Source organism: Gigantopelta aegis, chromosome 9 (genome assembly GCF_016097555.1).
Source record: "Gigantopelta aegis isolate Gae_Host chromosome 9, Gae_host_genome, whole genome shotgun sequence".
Classification (NCBI taxonomy): domain Eukaryota; kingdom Metazoa; phylum Mollusca; class Gastropoda; order Neomphalida; family Peltospiridae; genus Gigantopelta; species Gigantopelta aegis.
The window spans coordinates 26,125,266-26,146,445 of record NC_054707.1 but is presented as its reverse complement, the minus strand read 5'-3'; the positions used below and the strand labels follow the sequence as shown (position 1 = coordinate 26,146,445).

Sequence of the window (21,180 nt, the reverse complement as noted above, 5' to 3'; positions counted from 1 at the left end):
AATGCCCGGTGGATCGATTTGGCTATTTCTTGTTCCAGCTATTGCACCACAACTTGTTTATAAAAGGTCGAGATATGTGCTACCATGTATGTAGGTGGTCTATATAAAAGATCCCTTGCTACTAATGGAAAAATGTAGCGGGTTTCCTCTCTAGGACTATATGCCAGAATTACCAAATATTTCACACCCATTAGCCGATGATTAATAATAAATTAATGTGCTCTAACAAAACAAACATTTTTTTTTAATAAGGGGTGACATTAGTGACGTCATTGGGTATTTTAACACTACACTGTAATGGTTTTCACAAATGAGTGATTCCACGAATTTTATTACCAGCTGGAATAACAATGTGGTCCCCAAATATACGTTTATGAATAGTTAATCTTAGAAAGTAATTCCTATTGCAAGTTTCTTTGTGAAAACTTGCAAAAGTGTAAAACAACAAGAAAAGCAGTCCTGAAAGTCTCCAAAGTGTTGCCGCATTGACCAGCTCCGGCGGCACACTCGTTTTACCGTTGTTAGGTACTGGGTTCCCGTATTGACTCCAACCATTAATGATATGTCCATACGACAGTAACTGCGATACGTTTCTAACCATTAATGATATGTCGACATGGCAGCAACTCCGACACCTGGCTGGTACTTATCTGTGATACGCTACCAGCCACTAGTGGTGTGCCAACACGGCAATAACTTTAATACGTTTCCAGCCACTAGTGGTGTGTCAACACGACAATAACTGTGATACGTTTCCAGCCATTAGAGATGTGCCAACACGGCAATAACTGTAATACGTTTCCAGCCATTAGAGATGTGCCAACACGGCAATAACTTTAATACGTTTCCAGCCACTAGTGGTGTGTCAACACGACAATAACTGTGATACGTTTCTAGCCACTAGTGATGTGCCAACACGGCAATAACTGTAATACGTTTCCAGCCATTAGAGATGTGTCAACACGGCAATAACTGTAATACGTTTCCAGCCACTAGTGATGTGTCGACACGGCAATAACTGCAATACGTTTCCAGCCACTAGTGATGTGTCGACACGGCAATAACTGTAATACGTTTCTAGCCACTAGTGATGTGTCAACACGGCAATAACTGTAATACGTTTCTAGCCACTAGTGATGTGTCGACACGGCAATAACTGCAATACGTTTCCAGCCACTAGTGATGTGCCGACACGGCAATAACTGTAATACGTTTCTAGCCACTAGTGATGTGTCAACATGGCAATAACTGTAATACGTTTCCAGCCACTAGTGATGTGTCGACATGGCAATAACTGTAATACGTTTTCAGCCGTTAGTGATGTGTCGACATGGCAATAACTGTAATACGTTGTTATCCTGTCTGTGGGATGTAACGTATTTTTATTCATCCAAATCCACCAATGAAGTTTGCTGTGATGTAACTGCAAAAAGAACCCAATTCGCCCGCCTAGTTTTACATAGCCAATGTATATCTACATTTCCAAACACCATTCAGTATAAAACTGAAAGGAAACGAATGTTGGTTTAGTGCCATTGATAATTTATAATATGTCGCAACTTGCTTACATTAAAAAAAATGCTTAAAATGTTTATCTTAACTACATGGTGGTTCGTGTTACTAGAAAGTGTTGATTGGGGTTCGTTTCGTTGGGGTTTGTTGTTGTTGTTGTTGTTATGGGGGTTTGGGGTTGGGCTTTTTTTAAATGTCAAGATTGAAATACTAAAGTGATTTCATCGCTTAAACATGTCCGCTCTTTATAACCTAGTTTGTGGATTGCACGAGCGTGTGTGTAGTCCTTACATAGTTTTGACCTAGATCTGTACCATTCAGATGTTTCACTCGTCTTAAACTAGACCATACCTAAACGTCAGTGAAATATAGTTGACAGAGGAAGGGCTATTGCATGCATTCAATATGCTCTTTCTCAGAGGAACATGACACAGATAATTGGTTGTAGTCAGTAGAAGGTGGCAATGCTGCCAAGCGACCAATTCAATTCAGAATCGAAATCCACATCACGCCGTGAAGACCGGTGTCGTGTAAACTCACTGTCACTGGGTATTACATCAGTACCCGACAATCCGGAATCGTCCATGAAGAAACAAAACTGGATCTGGTTGCCTCTTCTCCTACGTCATTGGACAGCACGTCGAGACTTATGTAGACGTCACAGAAGCTAGATATTTGATGAATGGCAGAGGGCAGGCTACTATTCACCGACCAGTTTAGGTTTGCCCTACAGTTCAACGGCGCCAGAGTCCGTGTCTATTATCGTCCAGGTGAAAGATTTGCAGATGTCAACGTCAGACAGCGTTACAGAGGTTATGCAGGGAACATTGTGTTCAGTATCACGTCCCGATTCGCTTCGTAAGGTTTAGATATCGCTACACAAGTTTAAAACATTAAACAGTAGTTGCTAATCAATTTTCAGTTGACTAGAAATATGGCGATGACGATTTCGAAAACAAAATATCCCCTGATATGGCGATGGCACACTGATGGCGTGAGGTGGGAGTCTCGTACATGACTTCTCTGCACATCATCCGTGGACACTTGACGAGTGTTAGGTATAGCGACGATGGTTAGCAGTCTGTGGTCCTTCCATCCGTACTGTTAGTCTTTTTTAAGACAACAATGTTAGAATCTGCCGAGCGAGGGTTATAACATATTTCTTCCTTATACAAAATCATTTTCATCTGATTTGTCACCTATTGAAAATGCTTGGGACGAATTGGACAGACGACTGAGAGACAGGCATAGCCAACCTGCGAATGTTCAAGAATTGGAACAATTCCTGCAGACATGGTAGCAGGCTATACATCAGCAGAAGGCTGCTAGTCCGTTTGACGTCTAGTCAACAGCATACAACGACGTGGTGTTCACTGTCTACGAGCGAGGGGTGGTTTCTTTCCTTATTGGAATGGCCTCTGTGGTGTCGTAGTTAAGCCATCGGACATAAGGCTGGTAGGTACAGGGTTCGCAGCCCGGTACCGGCTCCCGCCCAGAGCGTGTTTTAACATCTCAATGGGCAGGTGTTAGACCACTACACCCTCTTCTCTCTCACTAACAAACTAACTCCTAACTCACTGTCCTGGACAGACAGTCTAGATAACTAAGATGTGTGCCCAGGACAGCGTGCTTGAACCTTAATTGGATATACGCACGAAAATAAGTTAAAACGAAAGGAATTGTGATGTGCGGGGCTTTGGTGTTTGACTCCTGGCTACACAAAACATTTTCCTCACGTTTCTCCAGTGCAGATTTGCATGCTATTGTTACACATAACTGACCAAACATTATTGCCATGGATTTTATACTCATCAACATACTGCATGGTAAAATTGGCATGGAATTATGTATTATATTACGTTATATGTTTTGATATTACATATTTTCAGACTTTGATCATTGTAAATGAATTAAACCAGGGAACCTTTCTTATTGAGATATAAGCTTCGAACTAGTACACAAATAAACATAGCTGCATTTTCTATCGATTACCTACAACATTATCATTAAATTATGGATTATCTTAGTGTCATCCGACTGTCTAAAACATGCCATGTTGCTTGTATTTTTATCAACTATACGCAAACAACAAAAAATGTTTCTGCCAAACAACCTGCGTACGATAAATGTTCATCTTTTTGTACTTTTGGCAAATATTTATTCCATTAATTTTAAAAGGAAAATATTAGTGCAACAAAAAGCACCATCGAGCTTAGAAATGCCTTAGTATTTTCAAACACTTCCATCTATTTTGATTATACAGATTCGAGAGTGCCTAAACCACGGCTTGGGATAAAAATTATAGAAAATACCGGAACGGTTCAGAAAAAAACAGAGTAAAACAAAACAAAACAAAACAATAAAAGCATTGAAACACACCTGCAAAAACTTTATCATAATGATTTTGTTGCAAAACGACTGGACGAAATAGTATTCAGCGAAACCATTCACTATGGCAAAGTATTCAGCGAAACCATTCACTATGGCAAAGTATTCAACGAAACCCTTCACTATGGCAACGTTTAGTCTGTGATTTGCGTCACCCGCTGTTACGTGGGATGAATGTCTCCGTTATAATGTCTTATTTCACTCGTTTAAGCCTATTTAATCGCAATGACTCACTGGTTAAACGTGTGGTGGCCTGTATATTTAGTACTAGTATTAGTGGTAGGAGGAGGAGGAGGAGGAGGAGGAGGAGGAGTGGTAGTGGCAGTGACAGTGACAGTGGCAGTGGTAGTGGTAGTACCACAGTGGTTGTAGTACTGAACCACTCAGAATAAATATACCATATACATTAATATTCCTTCCCAACGTTCTTTGCACTGGCTTAGGAAGCGAGGGGAGGAGGTAAGGGGCATGTAACCCAACCCACCCCCCACCCCCACCCCCACACACACACACTTTTCTTGATCCAGTGGCAGCACAGTGGTTTATATATATTTATATTTATATGTGTGTACCCCCCCCCCCCCCACTCCGCCCCCAACACAGAGACACACACACACGTTTCGGTACCTTCCTATGCCACTGCTTAATTTTCCAGTTCTAGCTATACATACACTTGTATTATTATCAACGTTAACGTCCAGAAGCGAGGCGTTGGTCCACTGATTTGTCTTATTAAAACAGGGCCGTTGATGGTGATAACATATGGCATGTTTTTTAAAGCTGTAGTGGTGTTTGATTTTGCATTTTAAAATGCGAGGTGAGATTGAAGCTTTAAAACGCCGGCTGTAATGCAGGTAGGTGCTAGATTCATATCCGAGTACAAGCCGAGACAACTAATCGTAATTGATGCCCGTCTTGGAGAGACAAAAACAGACATGTGTGATTTAGCCTTCAAATAATGCACGAAACTGAAATGAATCTTTCTAATTTGTGTAATGGTTTCCATAGTTCATAAAATACTAAGAAAGATAGAAGGTAAGAAAGAACGTAAGACAGAAGGCACACGAACATCTGTGTATATGACAACTCAGTACATTTATGTCTAACGTATAGTTCTTTTGATACGTCGTTTAGATTGTGGGAAAGGAAACTCACTGCCTCCACATAGGCTATTCGTGGAATCTTTAAGCAAGGGTTTTTTTTATCTGGATGCATTCCCTACAGACAGGAAAGCACCAAAACTTTACCATCAATATACCAGTCGTGGGGCTCTAGTTGAAATGGGATGAAACTCCGATGGTTCCACCAAGAGTGATCATATACCAGTCGTGGGGCTCTAGTTGAGATGGGATGAAACCCCGATGGCTCCACCAAGAGTGATTATATACCAGTCGTGGGGCTCTAGATGGGATGGTGTGAAACCCCGATGGCTCCACCAAGAGTGATCGACGTACGACCCATCTCGCACCTGAAGTGCGCTACATTCCGACTAATAAAACATTAAAATATAATCAAATTATCAATGTAATATTTAATATTCGAAGTTCTTAACAAAACACGGCGGTGCGTTTCCTCTGTTTCTCCGTCGACCAAATGTCGAAATAACCAAATGACATGTTAGCCCTAGTTTATAATGTGCTGAGGTATTATTTCCTGGAAAGTCCGCTGATTAAATCGAGAACTATTGTTATGGGGTCCTGTTAGTTCGTGATGTGTAAACTGTACCACTTGGCTCACTAGAAGCTGAAGGAGGTACAGTTTAGTGTACATTGAGGTTAGACTGTTTATTCTCTGCTCACTAGAAGCTGAAGGAGGTACAGTTTAGTGTACATTGAAGTTAGACTGTTTATTCTCTGCTCACTAGAAGCTGAAGGAGGTACAGTTTAGTGTACATTGAGGTTAGACTGTTTATTCTCTGCTCACTAGAAGCTGAAGGAGGTACAGTTTAGTGTACATTGAAGTTAGACTGTTTATTCTCTGCTCACTAGAAGCTGAAGGAGGTACAGTTTAGTGTACATTGAAGTTAGACTGTTTATTCTCTGCTCACTAGAAGCTGAAGGAGGTACAGTTTAGTGTACTTTGAAGTTAGACAGTTTATTCTCTGCTCACTAGAAGCTGAAGGAGGTACAGTTTAGTGTACATTGAGGTTAGACTGTTTATTCTCTGCTCACTAGAAGCTGAAGGAGGTACAGTTTAGTGTGCATTGAAGTTAGACTGTTTATTCTCTGCTCACTAGAAGCTGAAGGAGGTACAGTTTAGTGTACTTTGAAGTTAGACTGTTTATTCTCTGCTCACTAGAAGCTGAAGGAGGTACAGTTTAGTGTACATTGAGGTTAGACTGTTTATTCTCTGCTCACTAGAAGCTGAAGGAGGTACAGTTTAGTGTGCATTGAGGTTAGACTGTTTATTCTCTGCTCACTAGAAGCTGAAGGAGGTACAGTTTAGTGTACATTGAGGTTAGACTGTTTATTCTCTGCTCACTAGAAGCTGAAGGAGGTACAGTTTAGTGTACATTGAAGTTAGACTGTTTATTCTCTGCTCACTAGAAGCTGAAGGAGGTACAGTTTAGTGTACATTGAGGTTAGACTGTTTATTCTCTGCTCACTAGAAGCTGAAGGAGGTACAGTTTAGTGTGCATTGAGGTTAGACTGTTTATTCTGTATGTGCTGCACCGGGACGTATCCCAGTGGTATAGTTGATGTGCTGTCGGTCGGTGGGCCTATTGTGCAATTCTCGTTGCAAATAGTAAAAGTAAAGTAAAGTTTGTTTTATTTAACGACGCCACTAGAGCACATTGATTTTTTATCTTATCAACGGCTATTGGACGTCAAACATATGGTCATTCTCACACTGTTTTTAGAGGAAACCCGCTGTCGCCACATAGGCTACTCTTTTTACGACAGGCAGCAGGGGATCTTTTATTTGCGCTTCCCACAGGCAGGATAGCACAAACCATGGCCTTTGTTGAACCAGTTATGGATCAATGGTCGGTGCAAGTGGTTTACACCTACCCATTGAGCCTTGCGGAGCACTCACTCTGGGTTTGGAGTCGGTATCTCGATTTAAAATCCCATGCCTCGACTGGGATCCGAACCCAGTACCTACCAGCCTGTAGACCGATGGCCTAACCACGACGCCACCGAGGCCGGTCGTTGCAAATAGTGTACCACCACTCTATATATCGAAGACCGTGGTATGTACTATCCTGTCTGTGGGATGTTGGATATAAAATATCCTTTGCTACAAATGAACAAAATATAGCGGGTTTCTTAACAAAAACTATACATCAGAATTACCAAATGATTGACATCCAATAGCAGATGAGTAAATAAATCAATGAGCTCTAGTGGTGTCGTTAAACAAAACAAACCTTAACGTCACTGTAAACATCATCCGTGTCCCAGACATTGGGCAGAATTAAACGCTGCCTTATGTCAAGAGTTGGACAGGATTACTCCAAATTGTCTCTAGACAATCCGAAGCATGCCATGGCAGATTTAGTCATGTTTGGAAAGCTGCAGGGATTCTTTGCGTAATTAATGCATTAACTTACATTTTAAGGGTTCTGCCTTTGTTGCCTACCTTGATCTGGTTTGGGCATATTTTTATATTCTAGAAGGAATATTTGATCATAATATTATGTCTCGTCACTGTTTCTAATTTCCCACTCACTGCTAGTACTATAAATATCAGGCACGACGGATCAGGAGGGGTTAGGGGGCTCTAGTCCCCACCCCACCCCCAATAATTCTGAATCAAAAATATTATTGATAATAAATCTTAAGGCAGAGATGCTATTTCACTTGTAGAATGAAGGAAATTGCATTTTAGGACATCTAGTTTTCAACATTTTACGGGGAGTATACCCTCGAACCCCCTAGAAACTGCTTTGCGCCCTCGGTCTCAGTTAGCCCCCCCCCCCCCCCTCCATGTCTACTTGCTTCCGCCGTGCCTGAATATTACTGTTCTTATTATGTTGTGTTATATTTATATCGGCTGCTTATTTTGGACATTATATATTCACAACTCATTATATATTCACAATATTCACGCTATTTTAGTCAATTACATACTTAGATAGTCATAAATCCGCACACCGTGCCACGCATGTCATATTAGCCATGGTTAATATCAGCATAGTACGACTAGAATAGTCATGGTTACATTGTTCCAAAAGGCTGTAGCTACATGTAACATTTTAAAATGCCGATAGCCACCATCATTTTGCGGCTCCAGATGTTATAAAATTGTGTCGAAACTCAATAATGTCTTCTCACATAACAAAAACCTCAACAAGTCGTGGCCCTGGTTGATTGATTTGTTAGATGTAAAATTAAAGTGATGAAATCGTATCGGGTAATTAATGCGCTCTATGTTTAACAACTTAAAGAAGTTCAGGCAAAAAAACAAAGCAAACAAAATATAAATGGTGTCGAAGGACTGCGAGATGACTGTCTGTGGACAAAACTAAATCTGTGATGAATTACATGTTTCTATTGATTTTGTAGTCAGGGTTAGATATCGTGTCTACTCGATGCCAAATGCAACACACATGATTTGATCGTATCTCATACTTTCGGTAAACACTTTGATTCACCCCTTTCATCTTGTCTTTTGGCAGTTAAATAGCAAGCCACAGTACATATTGCTAGAAATTTAATTTCTTATACACCCGTTGGTGAGAACAACATGTGTTATTTTTGATAACACATAGTTGTTTACACACGTACGTACGTGTATTAACAATTTCAAGGAAGACATACGACTGGCTGCTCCTAGGTGATGACCAGGTCACCAATGCCATACGTCGGACCAATAAAAAATAAATAGCACGGTGGAAATCGATTACACTGTCACGTATAGTTAACCTGGCAATCATGTTTCTGTGATGCGCAAGTCAGCTACAAGTGTAAAGGATTGTAAATGTATTTTAGTCGATAAAGATGTTAAAATTTGCTTAAAACATGGTTTTTGAGGATATGTAAGAAATAGAATAATACATTCGTATCCGTTAGATACCATTTATCTCACAACTCGTTGTTTAAAAACGTATCAAATTCGCTTTCGCTCGTTAGATACATTTTAAAACAACCCCTTGTAAGATAAATGGTATCTAACGGCCACTCATGTATTATTCTCTTTTTCCAATAAAATATTTTAACTAATAAAATTACACACTAAATATAGTTTCTTTTTTAGAATATCATTATCTGTATATTTAAAATGTTTCTGGTCGTCTGTTCGGTATTTGGTCTCAAAATGGTATTCGAATATTCGATGCCTGGACTGTAATAATACATTGAAAACTGTTATAGCACACTTGTGACGCAAGCTACTTATATAGTTACTATAGTAGCTGCAAGCTTGCGACGATTGCGGCTATGATATTGACATCATTTCGCGCCACTGTAATGGACATCGCTGAATTTTTTTAACCTTGATTGTGACGGAATTACAATCATATTTAACGTTTCTTATACAGCATACTTTGTGGGTAATAAATAAATTATAACATTCGCGGGAATACCATACGAAATGTATCAAACAAAATTCCCAAACTCGTTTCATAAATTCCGTATGGCCGCTCATGCAATAATATATGTATGTATATATATATATATATATATATATATATATATATTAAGAAATAAAATGAAATGTACCTAGTACAAACACTATTAGAAAAACAGATAAAAAAAACATTTAAGAAATAGCCACTGATATTTTCTGTAGAACGAAATGTATTTAATACATATTATAATAATAGACGCCTCTGTTAGTGGGAAACACCCTGACAATGACAACAGACTCGGGGGAGTCCGGTTAACATCGAACAAGTTATATTTTACTTCAATGTCTGAGAATGTTATTAGTATTTGAATGCGATTCATTTATAGCAAATGTTACACTTTGCGTGGAATGATTGTTTTGTCAGTTCCAAAGTATAGTGTTTGTGCTGATGAAAAGGCCTAGTCATGTTGATTGGTTCTTTACTTCTAATATATAATTCATCTATCACTTCCATGTATCGGCGTTTTTTATGTGCATTGTACTTAACAAAATGTCATTGAATCCCACGGAGCAGTGTACTGAGTGTATGTGGCATTCTTCTAACTCAATGAATTGTTTTCATTTCTTCTCTGCTAAGTATTGGTGCAATGTTAGAATTTCCCCCACACTTTCATCATCGTTTTGTCTCCAGGGAGGTTTATAGAATCAAGCATTAATGTTGAAACATACTAAAATAGTGGGAGAACTTGCAACGTTTTATTTTACGTTAACTAATTAAGATAATAAGACAGAGGGCGTCAGATGAGAGGGGTGGGTACAATGTGTGTGAGTCTTGACGCGACATAAATTATTGATGAAGTCAAATCTTAGTGATTGGATGCTGATTCTAATTATGGCAACTTCCGTAACAATTCAACAATTGCATTCAGTGCCAAAATACATGTTCTGCGAAACATGGTTTTCTTTAAGAACAGATTAGTAGGTATTTCTGCTGGACGGGGTTGGGTGTGTGTGTGTGTGTGGGGGGGGGGGGGGTCCTATAGATGACATAATTTCAAACGATAAGTGTCAAATTATGCGTTTTAACATGATTTAAAACATAACAGAATTCACATTTCCTCATTGCTGCAAATAGCCAATTTTGTTTCTGATATTTTAATGGATTTACTGATTTATTAGAAAGTTCAGACTCTAAACGAAAGTGAAAGTTTGCTTTGTTTAACGACATCACTAGAGCACATCGGCTTTCTGATGTCAAACATTTGGTAATTTTGACTTGTAGTCTTAAAGAGGAAACTCTACATTTTCCCATTAGTATAAAGGCGGTCTTTTATATGCATCATCCTACAGACAGGATAGCACATACCACAGCCTTTGATATACCAGTCGCGGTGCACTGGCTGGGACGAGAAACAGCCCAATGGGCCCACCGACGAGGATCGAAGACTATAAAGGAATCCATACAGATGAACAGGTGCCAAACCTGATGCAAATGTTGTTTGCGTATGGTATGATGAATATTCAGACACAGTTAAAGTTCTATAAACACATGCTTCTGATGATCGTTATATGTTAGAACAGTTTTGGAATCTTTATGACATGAAAGTAAATACTGACAAAACAAAAAGGCATGGTATTTAGAAGAGATGGATGTATTGAGTCAATAAACAGATTAGTAGGTATGTCTGCGTGTTATTTTGTTATCATTTACTTCCTATTGATAACTCAAAACAGTGTGAGTCAAATTATATTTCAAAATGATTTAAAGCAACACAAATAGTTCATATATCCTCACTGCATTACAATAGCTTTTGAATAAAGTACTGTTCTTGGTAAAAAAAAACCCACCTGGTTTTAATATTTTAATATTCATACAATATGAAGCATACTATTACTTTAAAAGACACAGTACCAACAAAGAATACCAGCTACGCCAGTCAACCCTCATCATTAAAATATACCTTGTAGTATGATATTTAGGGCCAAAACATCTCAATGTTCATATTTCATAAGCAAAACATTCACGTGAATAGTTATAAGGATTGATGGTTGAAACTAAATATATGTAATTAATTTTTAAAAATGCCAGTATACATTTTTGAGTGAACACGGTGACAGCAATTGTTAGCAATTTGAAAGACTGTTCCATTAAAAAACAAAGCCTCAGTATTGCGAACGCCTCTTCGCTAACTGATATATAATTAATGTGCTAGTCTGACTTACTCATACCGCGCTTTTCCGTCAATCTTATTGTTTGGAAATGTCGCAAGTTCATTCAGTATGGGTGGCATTCCGCGGACTTTACGACTTGTTTTAAATTCCTTTCAGTTAGTTGTCAGCTAGAAATTGAAAACATTTTAAAGGGACACATATAATTGTTTCTGATATTTTAATGGATTTACTGATTTATTAGAAAGTTCAGACTCTAAACGAAAGTGAAAGTTTGCTTTGTTTAACGACATCACTAGAGCACATCGGCTTTCTGATGTCAAACATTTGGTAATTTTGACTTGTAGTCTTAAAGAGGAAACTCTACATTTTCCCATTAGTATAAAGGCGGTCTTTTATATGCATCATCCTACAGACAGGATAGCACATACCACAGCCTTTGATATACCAGTCGCGGTGCACTGGCTGGGACGAGAAACAGCCCAATGGGCCCACCGACGAGGATCGAAGACTATAAAGGAATCCATACAGATGAACAGGTGCCAAACCTGATGCAAATGTTGTTTGCGTATGGTATGATGAATATTCAGACACAGTTAAAGTTCTATAAACACATGCTTCTGATGATCGTTATATGTTAGAACAGTTTTGGAATCTTTATGACATGAAAGTAAATACTGACAAAACAAAAAGGCATGGTATTTAGAAGAGATGGATGTATTGAGTCAATAAACAGATTAGTAGGTATGTCTGCGTGTTATTTTGTTATCATTTACTTCCTATTGATAACTCAAAACAGTGTGAGTCAAATTATATTTCAAAATGATTTAAAGCAACACAAATAGTTCATATATCCTCACTGCATTACAATAGCTTTTGAATAAAGTACTGTTCTTGGTAAAAAAAAACCCACCTGGTTTTAATATTTTAATATTCATACAATATGAAGCATACTATTACTTTAAAAGACACAGTACCAACAAAGAATACCAGCTACGCCAGTCAACCCTCATCATTAAAATATACCTTGTAGTATGATATTTAGGGCCAAAACATCTCAATGTTCATATTTCATAAGCAAAACATTCACGTGAATAGTTATAAGGATTGATGGTTGAAACTAAATATATGTAATGAATTTTAAAAAATGCCAGTATACATTTTTGAGTGAACACGGTGACAGCAATTGTTAGCAATTTGAAAGACTGTTCCATTAAAAAACAAAGCCTCAGTATTGCGAACGCCTCTTCGCTAACTGATATATAATTAATGTGCTAGTCTGACTTACTCATACCGCGCTTTTCCGTCAATCTTATTGTTTGGAAATGTCGCAAGTTCATTCAGTATGGGTGGCATTCCGCGGACTTTACGACTTGTTTTAAATTCCTTTCAGTTAGTTGTCAGCTAGAAATTGAAAACATTTTAAAGGGACACATATAATACCAACACATATTTTTGACTATAATTACCGTTTTTGGTAACTTAAATCATACTTTACTTAGATTTTATTATTTAGATTATCAGTTTCCGTACATTCGCAGTGTTTTTGGTTATCCTGGTGTTTTTACTATCACAAAATGCATGTCTCATATTTTTAAAAACGCACGTGCGTCTGAAAAGTAAAAGTTATGGAGTCTATTTTCAGTCTATTATTAGAGGGTATTTCACCATGTCAAAGTAACAGACTCATGTTTCACTCAATTGTAACTTTATCCAAATCTGTTACAGGTTTGTAGATTAACTAAACCTTGTGTTAATTTTCACGGCTTGAAACTAGGGTATGTCCCTTTAAGCGATGTTTTCTCTCCAGTGAGGTTTCTAGAATCATGCATTAATATCTGAAAATGTGTCTTTCTTGTAGTTCATTGTCAAATGAGTACCTACATATAATTATATTGATATCCCAGGTATGGTTCCAACATACCAGTCTCAGGGGTAGTATGAGATAGAACGACATTTACCTTGTACGGTCATGATACTCAATACCGAATCATTGGAACTCATAAGCGTACGGCGGGGGAGACTGGTTTTTGCCAGAATTAAATGAAAATGCTCGAATCTGGATAACATCATTTATTCATATTAGCATTAGAAACCAAACAGCAATATAATGTTGCAAACGAATCACCACACAATTTTACATGGATTACAACTATTGTTGTGGGTAGAGTGAGGGAAATGCATGGTTAAAAGGTTTCAGACAAGCTTATTTTGCCCGAATGTCTCTATCTTATTTTTTGTCTGAATTTGAGGATTTGCTCCAGCAGTTGACCAAATCCATGCCCTCTGTATCGTACGCTTATGGTCTAACTAAGTAGGTGTTTTAGTTTTACGAAGACCTGCGTCCATGCTTACAGGTAACGGAACACCAAATAGTATCTGCGCAGGTCAATGTTCGATAATGATGTTGATGATGATGATGATGATGATGATGATTTAACGTGCTCATATATCTAGGTTTCGAACACGCCCATCACGAGTCCGGCCTCGTTATGATGAGGGGTCTGACTCAGGGCATCAGTGTTCAAAGTGCAGTCAAGGTTTGATAACACGATTAACGCCACCAGTCCTTCCAGTGGTGATGTGTGTGACAGGGTGTTTTGTCATAAAAGGATGGTTCGTCTGGCCAGTAAATTCCGGTAATTTAATTTGAACTAGCATCAGTGTACCAGCTACTAGTGTGCTTGAAACGTGCGGGTCCTACTGAAAATAGCATGAGGATTTTTGTACGGAACTTGGATAGTCAAAGACGCTTCCCGTTATGTCTCAAATAAGCAGCTTAAAACCCGTTGGTTCTTATTTACTGTAATGTTGAGGGGTGATCGTATTTATATGTTTCTTATTTACTGTAATGGTAAGGGGTGATCGTATTTATATGTTTCTTATTTACTGTAATGGTGAGGGGTGATCGTATTTATATGTTTCTTATTTACTGTAATGGTGAGGGGTGATCGTATTTATATGTTTCTGATTGACTGTAATGGTGAGGGGTGATCGTATTTATATTTTTCTTATTGACTGTAATGGTGAGGAGTGGTCGTATGTATTTTGATTGAAATCTAAACGGTTTCTAAGTACAGGCCAGATTCAATACTTTAGCAAAGTCTCCAGACGTTTCACTATATGCTATTTTGTATAGGCGAGACTATAATATCAGGGTACTGAGACTAGACTTAATGTTTTATGAGCACGGAGGCTGAATCTTAAATTAAATTTCCCAAATATATTTTTTTGATTATTTGTTATCGTTCAAGACAAAATTCCAAGTAAATCTCTTAGATCATTAAATTTTATAAGCGCAGTTTAAATTATACTTCTTAACATCTTTTAGATCACATTATAGACAGTACCGGACAAGACAGAGTAATATATTTCAGTATTCGTGTGTATACCACCAAATCAAATCCCATAAACGACAATAGTAACATGTGGCTAAAACTCCTAAATGCAGCATATCAATCGACATATACACCACGGATATAAATACTACCACATTCATATCACTATTAAAACATAATGTCCGAGGAAGGAAAATCAACATGACTGTACCTATATGAAGTAATGGCTTAATGTCCTGCACATCACTGTTGGGGATGGGGTGGGGGTGGGGGGTTCTGTATGCTAAGTGTGGGGGTCTTCAAGTCACCAGGTGTGGGAATGTGAAATCCATCAGCCATGCTGGTTTTTATAATGAAACACCAAGACCATTACCAGCTACCTATATTCCTGACTATATTTTATTTATAGCCTACTGTAGTTGGAGGTTTTAAATATTTGTGATATCTGGAATTACCATCCAGCTTTCACATACATGTATTTATTTTTGATTCATTAGTAAAACACTTTTTTTTAATGATATAATTACCCGAACATCTATTTTCTTACATTATTTTCTAATCCAGATCAATACAATATATACATTGGATGTATTCCTACAAACTATAATCCAGCATATTATTTAGCTAATAACATTGGATAATACAGCTTTAACAATAAAATGACATATTACTCCAAAGTAGATAATCAAGTCTGAAAAATAACTGGTTCTGAATCTAGTATAAACTTAAAATGTACTTCATGGGACTGATTATTTTTTAAAGATTTGATCTAGAGACCTAAAGATTTGTTTAAGAAACTTATTGTTGTGTATAAATAAGAATAGAAGGTACAATAGTGACGCAAAATACAAATTTTGACTTTGGTAAAGGCTTTCTTCCAATTTAAATAATATATTGCATAAACTACAAATTTGTCTAAAATATAACTTTGCACCATATAAATATGTCAAAATGACAATAAATATCAGTCTTTAAAACAAATCAGTTCTCAAAATTTCATACATGAAAAATTAACTATGTTGATGGAAGTTAAATACCATTAACCCAATACATGTCCATGCAACATCTCTTTAATCATTACTGTATTCATTATTGTATCTAAAATATTATTTTTTATATTGCAGCAGACACCAACATGCAAAGAATGGTTCCACGTATGTTCTCGCTTGCACTGTTCACACTTCTAAGCGTTAGTCTGTTGGATCACCTAAGTTGCGGATCCCCACTTGAGTCACTAGAAAGCTGTCCTGGAGGTCTCTGTGACAAAGACGCTCTCCTGGGGGTAGAGAAGAACCTGGCGGACGATGACAACTTTTCAGACGACCTCTCGGGCGGCGTCGACAAACGACTTAGTAAGTTTGTGAGGATCGGCAAAGCTTTGAGTCATTTCGTAAGAATAGGCAAGTCCACCGACGACGATAACGAAGGGTTAGATTCTGACCTCATCGAGGATGACGCCGACGAGAAGCGAGCGACCAACCACTTCCTGAGGATAGGCAAATCACCGAATCATTTCTTGAGGATAGGCAAATCGCCAAATCGATTCATGAGAATAGGCAAAGGCGTCAGTAGGTTCCTTCGCATCGGCAAGAGTGACGAGGATGACAAGAGATCGGCCAGCAAGTTCTTGAGGATAGGCAAATCAGACAGTGACTTTGATGACTTGCAAAAGAGAAGAAACGCTTTCATCCGCATCGGAAAGATCCCGTCCTCGGCTTTCGTGCGCATCGGTCGAGAGCCACTGTATGCGGAAATGATGAAGAAACCCAGCAGTAACTTCTTGAGGATTGGGCGAGGCCAGTCTTCCTTTATTCGCATTGGCAAGCGAAGTGTTGGGCTGTCCAACAACATCGCCGTCTAATATTTGCGTCTGAATATAGGAAGAACCCGTCCTCAGGTGAGTGCCAGTGATTGATTGAAACATTGTTTTTAAAGAACAAATGGATTAGGCACAAGTTATACAACTTACTAGGCCTTATCCATAATACATATATCTTACGACAGTAATTTATCCTTGCAATTTAAATATAAACAGAAATAAATATTATTGAAAAAGAGAAAGAAAGAAAGAATAAAGGAAACAAACAAAAGACGCGATAAAGTTTTTTATGTGTTCGATAATTAGACAGCAGGTTTGCTAAAAGAAAACACAAAACATAAAACACAAACAAGGCATCGCAATGATTACGTAATGGCAACAACAACAACAACAACAACAACAATAATAATAATAATAAAATAAATAAATAGAAATAATTTTTAAAATCCATACATTATTTACTAATTAAGAGAAATGTTTTATTTCATTTATATACCTATGTACATGAAAAACTATGTCTTTAATGTCTTCTTCACTTAGAGCACTTTTATCATTTAAAACTAATTGTAAATCTATTGGCTGATATCACCGCAATGAATTGCCTTGCATATAAAATGCATTAACAGAAAAAAATTATAATTGTTTTCGAAATTATATCCACAACTACACGAGGAATCGGTGCTAAGACCAACTCGATATAAGTCTGCTTTTAAATCACTACACCTGTGTCTTAGCTTAGTATGCAATACATTTTCTCGTCTATCGTCAAATGAATAGTATGGTGCAAGACATGAAACATCGTGTTGTATTGCTTTTTTTAATGAAGATATATTTTGACAATTTAGAATTTCAGCTCGTAGGTTGTTCCAAAGTTTTATTGTCGAATGGATAAATGAATATTGAAGTAAATTTGTTCTAAGAGGGGGTAAAGAAATATCATTCCGACTGAGTTCCAATGTTGTGTCGTTCTGACTAGTATCAGTCCTCGTATAGACAGACAACACGACAGCGATGTATGGCAGCAGCCACAACAATGTCAAAACAACCCTTTCACTCTGTCTTGTTCAGAGTTTTTTTATTTTTTATTACGATAACGTTTTCCTCGTTCAGATTATGTTCTTTGTTTTATTTGTAATTTGATTTTTGGGATTATATCCAAGTAAGATTCAAGCATGCTGTTCTGGTCTCACACCTCAACTATCTGGGTTATCCATTCAGGTGAGTGGGTTAATGGCATTGACAAATATACTGTATATACTAAGTTACGTATGTAAAGGTTAAACCCTACGTATGTATGTAAACCGGGATGCAAAATGTTAGACAATAAAAGAACTCTGTATTAAACAAAAGCCTGACATGACTACACTGTGAACACCCAGGTGTACGTCCTGTCAGTTAACAAAGGAACAAACCCGAGAACCGTGGTGTATCGAGATATATCGGTACAATCAGATTTAACATTATTAAAATTCATAACAATAAAAGTATTTGTAAAACACGTCATGATATCGATGTAGCGGGATATATATAGAATACTATACCAACACTTTAAGATTTCAAGATTTCAAGATTTATTAAACAACACTTAGACACATTACAATGTGTAACAAGAGGACATTTTCAAATACATAATTAACATACATGACAAGGACAGGCTTCAACATAGAAGTATCTATAATTAACAGAACACAAGATATGCAAACAAAATAGCTAAAATATACGGAGAAACGTCAGTTCACAAGACAAGATAATCTTTTAATAAATATAGCTAGGTTTTTTAATAGTGGTGCATTACATAATGACAGCATACCTTTCATTTTAAAAACGCTAGGATTAATTCTATAATATTGCTTTATATATTTTCTTCTAATATTTTCAATATTATCATTTTTACAATTAAATAAATAAGTTTCATAAAAATGGTATGACAGGCAAGCTAGTTTAATATTTTATTTATTACAAACCAACTGCAAACAAGCCGCAAAGCAGAAGTAAGCGGATGTCGGGACCTACTACACGTTATTATTTTGCGAATTGGGTCAGCAAGTGATCTACGTCACGCTCACGTCATGCCAATATTACACTAGTTAGATATTGAGCGATTGTTATGTCATGAGCGATATCTTACACTGGTGTGTAAAAACTCGGTATAATGAAATTTAAAAAATTAAAATTAATAATAATACAATAATTGTACAACCTGTTTTTTCAGAGTCAACCAAGTATGCCAAATCAATTAGTAGTATAATTCTTACAGAACATGATATAAATGATGTTTTAACGTCTATTGATAAAAACAAATCAACTGGACCAGATCATATTAGTAACAAATTATTGAAGTTACTATCACATGAATTAACTTCTCCTCTGACACGACGTATTAATCTAGCACTAGAAAATTCTGATTTTGCTACTTGTTGGAAAGAAGCTAATGTTATACCAATCTATAAAAAAAGGAAATACCCAGGAATATACACACTATAGACCTATATCTTTAATTAGTAACGTCTCCAAGCTTTTTGAGAAATGTGTATTTAAATATGTGTTTAATTTTGTTAAAGGTAATGGTATATTAACTAAATATTAATCGGGCTTCATTCCATGTGATTCTACAGTCAACCAACTGTTGGATTTTTATAATTGTATTACCAAGTCTCTGGATGAAGTGAAAAAGATTCAAGTGGTCTTTTGTGATATTAGTGAAGCATTTGATAGAGTATGGCATAAAGGTGTATTATATAAATTAGATACAAATGGCATCAGAGATAAACCTTTATCTTGGTTTTCTAGTTATTTGAACGTATGCAATAGGTAGTAATTGATGGTAGTACTGGCAGGATATTGTTAAGGATATTAAGTCCAATATACAACTATTTGCTGACACATCACTCTATATTGAAGTCGAAAATCCTCATCTTTATGACACAGTGTTAAATTACAATTTAACTAAGATTAGTAAGTGGGCAGATCAATGGTTAGTGAAATTTAGCCCTGATTTTTTTTTTTTTTACTTGTAACAATTAACATGTTCATCTCAATTTAAATTTTAACAATTAATAAGAACCTGAAGTAAAAAGTCATAAACACAAGAAACGGGTCGATGAAAAAATCATATAAATACTATTCTTGAAAAATCAAGTACAATGATAAATTGTTTACGTTCTTTTCAATATCGGTTATCAAGATCCGCCTTAGAAACAATATACAGATATTTTATTCTTCCAGTTTTTGATTATGTTGATGTAGTATGGAATAATTGGACATTGGAACTATCCCAACAACTCAAATCTGCTCAGTTAGATGCTCTTCGGACAATGTGCGGTGCAGTTAGGGGTAACTCTCATCAAGAATTGTATGACGAAACTGGCTTTATTACACTAATAGACAGACAAAAACGCCATAAGCTGTGCAAGATGTATAAAATTGTCAGTGATGGTACACACACTTATTTAGCACTTTTTCTATCAAGTTCTAATATTAGAACATATGGTTTAAGGAATAAAAAAAAACTAAATACAGTAGCTAGTCGTACAAAAGTATACTGTGAGTATTTTTATTTCTTCTGGAATACGGCTGTGGAATGCATTAAATGTCCGGAAAGGTGAATCACTGACATCTTTTAAAAATCAATTAAAGAAATCGGATAAAGCTGTTCCTAGATATTTGTATCTGGGTTCTAGACTCGAGCAGATACTCCACTGTAAACTTCGTCTAGACATCAGTGATTTTAATAGTCATAAATTATTTCGATATATCTCAGATGATCCGTCTTGTTCTTGTGGGCATCCTATATAATAGAAGATACAGATAATTTCATTATCTACTGTCCCCTGTACAATGAACAAAGAAACAATTCCATGTCAAACTATTTACCTCTAAATTATAAAATGATCTTATTAGGAAATCCTGAATTTAGTGAACAAGAAAATGAAGAAATTATTAAAACTACTTTAAAATACATAACTGCTTCTAAACGTTTTTGCAAAAGTTAACACACAAACGTTATACTAAATCCCCCAATTCAATGTAAACGTTCTGCAGCTTTCTACTCTTTATACCCACACCCTTTACTCTACCCTTTCTCCTTTCCACTCTTTATACCCACACCCTTTACTCTACCCTTTCTCCTTTCCACTCTTTATACCCACACCCTTTACTCTACCCTTTCTCCTTTCCACTCTTTATACCCACCCCTTACACCCTTTCCACTCTACCCACACCCCCTACCCTTTCTCCTTTCCACTCTTTATACCCACACCCTTTACTCTACCCTTTCTCCTTTCCACTCTTTATACCCACACCCTTTACTCTACCTTTTCCTTTCCACTCTTTATACCCACACCCTTTACTCTACCCTTTCTCCTTTCCACTCTTTATACCCACACCCTTTACTCTACCCTTTCTCCTTTCCACTCTTTATACCCACACCCTTTACTCTACCCT

General features: G+C 37.0%; 1 protein-coding gene across 2 annotated transcripts in view; it reads left to right on the top strand.

Moving 5' to 3' along the window:
• LOC121380863 (myomodulin neuropeptides-like) overlaps positions 1-21,180 on the top strand; it is a 151,161-nt gene that overhangs the window by 99,047 nt on the left and 30,934 nt on the right. For both annotated transcript variants that reach the window (XM_041509865.1, XM_041509866.1), the window contains exon 2: positions 16,043-16,815. In XM_041509865.1, the coding sequence (XP_041365799.1) occupies positions 16,043-16,779 (737 nt within the window). In that variant the 3' untranslated portion in view covers positions 16,780-16,815. The remainder of the gene's footprint in view (positions 1-16,042; positions 16,816-21,180) is intronic.